General features: G+C 36.7%; 1 protein-coding gene across 1 annotated transcript; it reads left to right on the top strand.

The window, feature by feature from the left end:
• Positions 1-4,546: 4,546 nt before the first annotated feature.
• On the top strand, positions 4,547-8,025 carry LOC113321132 (KAT8 regulatory NSL complex subunit 3-like). The gene is made up of 6 exons (XM_026569014.1): positions 4,547-4,934; positions 5,493-5,554; positions 6,023-6,158; positions 6,257-6,329; positions 7,229-7,294; positions 7,402-8,025. Exons 1-6 carry the CDS (start codon positions 4,786-4,788, stop codon positions 7,615-7,617), a joined length of 702 nt encoding a protein of 233 aa, XP_026424799.1. The 5' UTR covers positions 4,547-4,785; the 3' UTR covers positions 7,618-8,025.
• The last annotated feature ends 1,258 nt before the right edge of the window (positions 8,026-9,283 follow it).

Genomic DNA, 9,283 nt, shown 5'->3' with positions numbered 1-9,283 from the left:
CTTTAAACCAAAAACATTGTTCCCTATGATGAAATCTTCACCTTTACCCATACACATAATCACAATAGCATTCATACGATTATGTCGATGTCTTATATGAAAAGTTCAAAAGATAAGCATTATACTTCGTATGCTAATTCCTTAACATTATGATCATGTGATCATGTCTTACTACTAGAGTATAATCATTCACAACTTCGCAGTTATGTTTTCAATATAGCACGACTTGAAAGATACGTTAGGAATGAAACAGTTCAAGTCAAATATTACTAACCTCAAGAGGAAGGATGATGTCGTCGTTGTAGCTTGTTACTTCTTCACATTCTTCAAGTCTTCGAGTAATACTTGTAAGTCTCATAATCCTAGTCTTTCTAGCCTAACATATACGAAGTTGTCTTTAGTACATAATCAAGCGACTCTTTAAATGAGTTTTGATTCACTAAAATATGACAACCAAACTTGACATACCAACGCTTGGCGGGTTCAACCGAGCAATGCTCTAACAGGGGGAGAATTAATGTGTAGTTCACACTACAAATACATATGGTTTACAGATCATTATGTAAGGGGGGGGGGTGTTTCATATGAGATGAAGTATTGACTAAGGGGGAATGATACATATCACCATAGTATTGTTGTCAAAGTTGTGATACAATTTGACTTTGATGTTGTGTAATAATACTATGGCACTGTATAACAATACGAAAACATCTTGTTTTTATATATTGTTATAGCTATGGATCTTTAACAACTATGATGCTGAGTTGAACAAGTTCATAATCACTGGAGTACTTGGAAGTGACGAAGATTTCGAATAATGCTGAAGAACCAAGGAAATCAAGCATTTGGATGAGAAGCTACAAAGTTTATTTATTTTGTAATTCATATGTATTGATAGTTTTGTCACTAAAATTGGCAAAAGGGGAGATCGTTAGAGCACTGCTTAGTCGAACTCGCAAGCTTTTCCATCTCAAGCTTGTTGTCAAGTTTAGTTGCCAAAACTATAAGTCTTGATTTCTAGTCTACTTATAGCTAAGTCTCGGATTAGGATAGTAAGTGTAGTTGAGCTTTAGACTTCACGGCGTTCATCGATTGAAGAAGAAGAACTATTAAGGGGAGCTTGTGGAACTTCATCAACAAAAGGTATGTGAAGACTTGAACTCATCTATCACTCAAAAGTGTATCTATTCTATCTCCTATTTTCAGACAAAAGTCATATAGGTATATAGACTTCGATTATACACATTTGATATTTCGAGCTGAGTTTAACTCGCTTACATATTTCTCAAAATATGTGTTGGTAAGCTTTCGCTTTAACCAAGTTCATCTTATATTCTTGACGAAAGTCAAAATATGATCATGTGAAAATATCCTGGTAACATCTTACATGATTTGTGTGAGACAGTCATTTGATGTAGATTCAGAATGTTTCGCATTGATCATTCAATCACTTGAAAATTGCTTTGAAGCTAATAGTTTGTGTGAGACAGCTATTGTCGTCTTCTAAGAATATTTCAATGATTGAAATGGGAGTTTAGAACAATTAACCATGATTGGATATAGCACAGTATGCGTTCTTTTATGATAATTGTTGCATGTTATTCCAAGTCCGGGAACCATAGTATGCATACCCGTACGTGTACTGGTTGGTTTAACGAAAGTCCGGGAACTTAGTATGCATACCCATATGCGTACTGGTGTAAAGTTCATGTCTGGAAATTCAATTGAGTTTGGAGGTATGCGTACCTGTTTGCATACTGGCGAACCCAAACTAAGTTTGACCACTTACGTATGCGTACCCGTTTGCATACTTGAGTAGGTTATGTTCTCAAAACGGTTTGTTCATTAACTAATACATTTATATATTAAGGAATGAAATCTTTTGCAAACCGTGGCTATAATGTTCATGAATTGATTCGAGTGAATCAAAATCTATTTTGCTTCAATTATGTCTTGTACACTTCTATGAGAATATAAATAATTGAACAACTCTAGAACTAGTTGCACTTGAGTCATTTGAACTAGTTATGAATAAGGTTGATATGAAAGTGTTCATATGGATAACTTCGCCTAACTATTGTTTAGCAACAAGGTGTGCACGTTTAGGTACGGTTACGATTTCATCACATAAGATTATATAAGGGTCAAACCTCTATACTATTGGAGATAGTTTATTAGTTACGAGGTCCTATATTTACTATATGCAGGTGTAAATAATCCACAGATCCAGGTGGAGCAATCCTAGGCGATGTTTCACCAATAGTAAGGAAGATGCGAGGCACCGAATCATCCTTTCCAGGCTCGGCGCTAGGAAAGAGACATCAGAATAACCCGTGAAGCCAACACGTGTAAAGGTGAAGCTCGGATGTGATGGAAGAGACGTCTGTCGGAAGCTAGGTTAATAAATGCTCTGACAAAGTAGTTGGAAGGATAAGAAGAATCTAGTCAAAGTAGGACTCGGGGGTAACAACATCTAGTCGTAATAAAGGACGACATCGGGTCATACTAAGCAATCAATATCGAACATAAGAACGTCGGGAGTTGATCTCACCCAACCTAGGCCGATATGTCGGGAGAAGCATCACATGGTACCCGAGAAGAGCAGCAAGAAAGATGTACCACGACTCGCACTATAATATGGATATATCATCTTGAGAGCTTATAAAATAGAGAGATTTGTAAAGAATAGAAAGGCAAGTAATTCAGGAAGAGAGAGAAAACACTAAAGATTTTTGTAGAGTGACTAGAGAGCTTGTTAGTAAGAAACATCATCTTGTAACCTTGAATCAAGTAATAAGATCATCCTTTCACCCCTGTGGACGTAGGTAATCATGCCGAACCACGTATATCTTGTGTTCATGTTCATCTCTTGCTTATTTACTTAAATTGCGTGTCCTTAAGATTCATTGGATGTAGTAGTAGGATTTTCCACATCTACATTGTATGTATGTGCAAATCCTACTAAATAATTGTCTTGATAAAATTTTCAAGTAGGATTTTTAATACCCACTTTTGAGATGCTCTTAGAGATGTCGAGCAAGTTACGAAATGCCACAAATGTTGTATATTGATTGTGGCTGGCCCACCCTGTACTGCCCAGATATCCGGAATACGCGAAGATAATCTTCGCCGCAAACTTGACTCTTTTTTTTTAAAAAAAAAGGTCACCAATTCATTAAAATGAGAAACTTGAGGTTACATTTCTAGGATACTTTGTGCCAATCCTATCATTAAAAACAATATCGTGGATAAAGGATGGGCATGTGAATTCCCAGCTGTTTGTTGTTGTTGCAGTTGTGTTCTGGGTTTGGTTTGTGACCGCCTTATTTGTTGATGCATCAGCTGCTTGGTTTTCCTCTCTCCAAGTGTATGTGATTTTGTAGATTGGAATTTCTCTTAGGAGCGAGTTGAGTTCTGCCAGCATGTTGTTTAGGTACCATGGTATTGATTCCTTTTTTTGAATTAGATTGAGTAGTGCCTGCGAGTCAATTTCAAACCAGATTCTCTATCAATGGTGTTGAGTAGCTATCCTTGTTGCGAGTAGTAATCCCCATGTTTCCGCCTGAATTGAATTGGTTATCCCAAGTGGTGCCGCAATTGCCTTCAGTAGATTCCCTTCACTGTCTCTGCATATGATCCCTGCCCCTGCCGGTCCCGGGTTTCCTTTGGATGCGTCGTCTGTATTTACCTTGATCCAATTTATTTCCGGTGGAGTCCATCCTATGTAGATTGTTGAAGTAGTCGTTCTTTTCCTGTGTAGCCTTGCGATTGTTGGTCCATTAGCCATGATAGGTGCCATATATTCATGTGCTCGTTGGTACTCTTCATACATTACCATTATGATTTGGAATGTTTGCCTTGGATGGTGTCTTTGCCTGTTGTACACTAGTGCATTTCTGGCCAGCCATATGTTCCATACCGTGAAACTTAGTAACACTCTTTTTTCTGCTGAGTATGATTTAGGAGTACTTCCTGAATGTTGGTGGGGCATATGTGGTTGTTGGAGCGTGATGGCCTTTGTTGATGTTGATGTTGTAGTTGTAATTCATGTTGTGATCCTGCCTGTTGGTGCTGTTGTTCACGAATATTGTTGGTCTCCGGAATACTTGCTAGATGATTCATTATTAGTTGCCATATTTCTTCTGAGGAATTTCATTCGAAAAGTAGATGTTGTGCCGATTCTTCCTGATTGTTGCAATTTGGACATGTATTTGTTGCTCTGATGTTTAGTCGGTGAAATCACTGTAATGTTGGTAATTCATTGTGTGCGACTTTCCACCAAAAAAAACCTCATTTTTTGTGGACATTTTAGTTTTCACATTGAGTTGGGGTCCACAGGATGTTGAGTTGGTGTTTGGTTTGTTAGATGCAAACTTGACTTGGTCAAATTACTTATCCATGTACAACCGTGACATGTGGGACAGTATGTGGCATATTAATTTTTTTAACTTGCACTCAGGCATAAATAGAGTCCGATCCGATGTAAATTGTGTAAAAACTCTCATTTTCTTCTCTTCTCTTCTCATGTTCTGTTCAGGTTCAGGGTGATGTACTGTAATTGAATACCTACCTTTACATAAGTAATAATACAAACTAGTAATACAAATACCAGTCTGCTGCAGCAACAAGCCAACATCACCACAAAGCCCGTATTACATACCCTAGTACGTCCAAACTATACCACGCCTTCTGATTCATGCTTGTTCGATATTGTCTGGCTGGTCTCTTCGGGGTTTTATAGGGTTTCAGAAGATAACTGAAATCATCACTTACAAGGTTTTGGCAATGACTTCTGTATCTCCTCCTTCCAAACGTAGTCGTAAGGATGACCAGATCGAAGATATTCCGATTGAATCTTCTCATCCGAAGAGATACCCTCTCGTCGTTTTTGCTCATGGTGCTGGAGCTAATTCTTCGTCTGAATGGATGAAACGGTCATCTCTGTCTCTCATTGCAACCTCTTATATGTTTTCTCACGATGTATCATTTGGATTTTCACTCGTCGAACATCTTGAAGTAAATTCAAGTAATCTGGTACAATTTTACACATTGAGTAGGGTTTTTTACCTACTTCATTGTGATTATGACTAATAGATGATTACTGTATCCAGCAGATGCTGGTTCAAATTGTTGTATGTAGAGCAAAGGAAACTCAGTAGAAATGTTATCTGGTTCTATATTTAGGTTATTCACACAAATTAACCCGTGGTAATTGGAACCACTTGTAAGATTTAGATTCTCCGTAGATTAGTGGACAACACATGTTATTTTATTTAAAACAGGTTAATGAATCATGGTATAGAGTTATGCAGACCAATTAAGGAAGTTCACTAGTAATTGCAATTTGGGCCACTTTATCTTAGTTATCCAAGGAATTCAAAAACATATGCGGGCTTTCTTTGGGATCTCTTTTCTTTGCTCATTTGATCTTTTCAGCAAGTTTGGAAATGAGAATTATACACTCTTACTTATGATGTTTGGATTTTCTACAGATGGAAAGATATGATGGGAAAGGCTTTGCTTGCTGTTGATGTAGTTACATTTGATTACCCATGTATGTCTACCTCTTATCCTGCATTAAGCAATTGTTGGTTATATATCACGCTAGGTCAAGTAAGAAAAATAGAGAAAAAAGTGGCTTTTCAGACTTGGCTTTTCCACTTGGTTCTTTATCGTGTGAGGTTAAGCAAGAAAATTGAGAAAACACTTCTTAGCGTGGGTGACAATGACATGGAGATGCTAAGAATGACCTATTATAGAGCCATGTGTTACTAACAGTGATCCAAAATAAAGTTGATCTGTTCTATTTGTCAACGAGGGCTCTAAACTGCACTTAACTTTCTTGAATTGGGGAGGGAAAAAAAAATTTAGAGCACAGAAGGAACGATTCATACCACCCAAATACAAATGAAAACTTAACTAGTATATTAGGGATGCCCTGGTTAAAAGTAGATTGTATAGAAATACAAGTAGACAAAGTTAGGTAATATAGCTGAGATTTACGTAAATGAATACCCGGCAGATTTATCTGGTGGAAAAAAAGGTGCTCCCCCTAAGGCGGAGAAACTAGTAGATTTCCACTTGGGGATTGTGAAAGAGGCTGCTGCGAAGTATCCTGGTCATCCGTTGGTATTGGCAGGAAAGTCCATGGGTTCAAGGTACCACTTGCAAAATTTGCTTGCTTTCTATTAATACGCATTTCCATTGAAATTTGGACAATCGTAGAAACTAAGATTCAGCGTTTTCTTTTGAATAGAGTTAGTTGCATGGTTGCAGCCACTGGAGACATCAACATCTCTGCAGTAATTTGCTTGGGATACCCACTAAAGGTTTTGTTAATACGATACCACATTGCTAATACGATACCTCTACATGTGGTCTATTCAATTTTATCTAGCATTTGTTTTCTGTCTATTATCCTCAGTTCTGGTTATATGTGCCCAACTCCCTTTGCAAGAAGTGATACTCTTCAGTCCACCATCTACTTTAAAATGCATTGCAACTGTTTATAGAATCTTATTGTATTTAAAAATGTTTCTTCTTTAAAGCGCTCCATATGATTTTACTTTTACATTCGTTATGTAAGCTCATCATTAAACTCATCCAAGCCTTTCTAAGGCCAATTCGATCACAACTAATTTGGAAACAGAGTGAGAATCTGTTATGTTTAAGCTTGCAGCGACAAATAATTGCTCTAAGTTCTTAGATTTTTATGTCTTAGGTGGTTTTGTATTACAAGTTCTAGAAGGCGGGATGTGAGTAGAAGTGCTAGAAAATAATTCTCTGGTCCTTATAGGAAGTTGCACTTATTTTCCATGGAACCACTAAGTCATCTAATCATATATACTGATGTCATTTTCTAACTCATTATAAAATATGCAAGCCACTAAGTCAAGAGCTGAATCTTTCGAAAGTCAGGCCTTATAGTTATCAGTTTAAATATATGTAGCTATATAACCATCCTGAATTAGCTGGATGTCAACCCTCGGCATAGTTACCCCAGTTCGCTTTTACAACGTGATGTTGTTTGAACCTAATATTGTAGCAATTGAACTTTTCTCAGACCCTCACTGATATACCCTAGGCTGATCCAAAAAAATGTCCATGGTGTTGAGGTGTCTGAAACAATGACCATGCCTCGACTATCTATAAAGATATAAATGCATGGTTACTGGTGCTGGATGGTTTGCATATATAGTAGAAATAACATGTCGTGTTTCCAATTTAGGGTTCAAATGCATCGAAAAGACAAGAAACCTTGTTGCAGCTTCCAGTTCCAACTATTTTTGTACAGGTTTGGAAAGCTCTTAACATGCTTTTATATGAATATTATATCAAGTTCCCTTACATTGCCAAGTAAGCTTCTCTAATTCTAAAATGAATCTTACTAATATGATAAAGGGTAGCAAAGATGCACTCTGCTCTCTTGATAAGCTGACTGCAGTTTGCCGTAAGATGGAAACTGTCAGCGAGTTACATGTAGTTGATGGTGGTGATCATTCATTCAAGATTGGTAAGAAGCATCTAAATTTAATCGGATCAACCCAAGAAGCAGCCGAAGAGGAAGCTGTAAAATCGATAACGAAGTTTGTCAGGGAGGTACTTGGGGAGCTTTGACATCTTTCAAGTGCGCTTCAAACTGTTCTTACTACCATCGAAGAGTATGCCGCCTTTCCTCTGCGAATGAGTGTAGTCCTCTTTTGGGTGGTTCAGACTTCAGAATACTAACTGAAAATGCTCAGTAACATCATAATTACTTGCTCTTTTTTGCTTGTTTAATCCTCTTTAGGATTGTAAATATCAAGTTCCGTGCTGTTTTAGTAGTTGTAAGATAAGGAAACTCATGTACAAATTCGTGTTTGTGTAAGTAATGCATGTAGGCTTTAGTTAATACAGCTGGTTAAGGAAACTCGCTTCAGAGAGAGAAAAAAAAACACAAAACATCAGTATTATGCTACAGCTGGATGACGATTCTGCCTGAAACACAGTAATTAAAGGGTTAAATGGAGGTGGTTCTGCTTGAAACTCCTTCAGCGCTCTGCTGCCTTGTTTGGCCCTTTGGTGTGAGTCTATTGGCTTTCATTCTTTTGGGTAAGTGTAATCATATTGATTTTGGAACTCGGGTTCTTTTGGGTTTGGCCTTTACATTCAATTTTTTTGTGGTTAGGCGGTATAATTTGGAGCCCAAGTGATGAGATTGGTTCCATCTGTAGAACGTGCTTTCCAGTGATTATCATCAAGATTCAACAAATATAGTGGGAGCTATCAATTTTCACCCTCAAATTTTGTACGTCAAACAAACAGACGAGAATTGTAGCCGACACATTCCGAGTTCTTACGCATTCAGCAGTAGGTGAAAGTTAAAACAGTTCAGGTTAAATGGCTGAGAGCCTGAGATGTGAATGTTGTCCTACCAAGAGTAAATGAGAAATGATAAAATGTACCACCAATGGGTACTTTGGCGATTCATCTAATGACATAAAATCAGATTTCCAGTCCTTGTGTAATTAGATGATAAATCTGATAATTGAGATTCGATCAAAAAGAAGAAAAAAATTGTCTAAAAACACAAGAAGAAACTGACCAGAAATCATTATAAAATCTTGAGAATTTCGTATATAATATAGAGGGAGACCGGAGACATACATATTCTTTATATAAAAATAGAGTTTTTTCGAACGACGTGGTTAATCGGAGCTTCTGGTTGATTCCGGCCCCGTCGAATTTTTAAAAAGAAAGTTTATTTGACATGTACCATAAGGAAAAGTGCAAAAAGATTCCACGGATTTTTTTTGGAAACAAATATTTTGTTACCAGTAGAAGTTTATCTCAAAAAATAAAATATTAACAAAAATAATTAAGTCATGAATTCACGGTTTCACCCAAAAACTAAATTAATCATGCATCATTCATGAAAATAATCACGCAAAATCGCATCATTGATTATAACATTAATAAATTAAAAAAAAATTGTTACAATTCTTCGAATTTCTCTTTTCCTAATTACAATTTCGTTCTATCAATTAAAATCAATTAATCCCGATGACACTTCCGATAATGAGAAACTTAAAAAAATGATTAAATTGATTGTGGATACTAACCTTTCGATCAGAGAATGTGTCTCTCTTGCAAATAACTTTATTATTAATCCTGTTTGACAACAAAAAAATTGCGAATCGTTAGAATTTGACACAAAATAATAGGAACAAATATTGATTAGCATATAATTAATCGAGCAAACAAACAAACAAAAAATAACGGGCTAAGCTCATACAAAACAATC

Source organism: Papaver somniferum, chromosome 11, assembly GCF_003573695.1.
Source record: "Papaver somniferum cultivar HN1 chromosome 11, ASM357369v1, whole genome shotgun sequence".
NCBI lineage: Eukaryota > Viridiplantae > Streptophyta > Magnoliopsida > Ranunculales > Papaveraceae > Papaver > Papaver somniferum.
This window is presented reverse-complemented; position numbering and strand designations above follow the sequence as displayed.

Excerpts from the sequence above, each read along its gene's own strand:
- LOC113321132 (XM_026569014.1), top strand. The coding sequence starts at position 4,786 with ATGACTTCTGTATCTCCTCCTTCCAAACGTAGTCGTAAGGATGACCAG. Across the intron at positions 6,159-6,256 it reads GGAAAGTCCATGGGTTCAAG|AGTTAGTTGCATGGTTGCAG; the intron begins GTACCACTTGCA and ends TCTTTTGAATAG. Across the intron at positions 6,330-7,228 it reads GCTTGGGATACCCACTAAAG|GGTTCAAATGCATCGAAAAG; the intron begins GTTTTGTTAATA and ends TTTCCAATTTAG.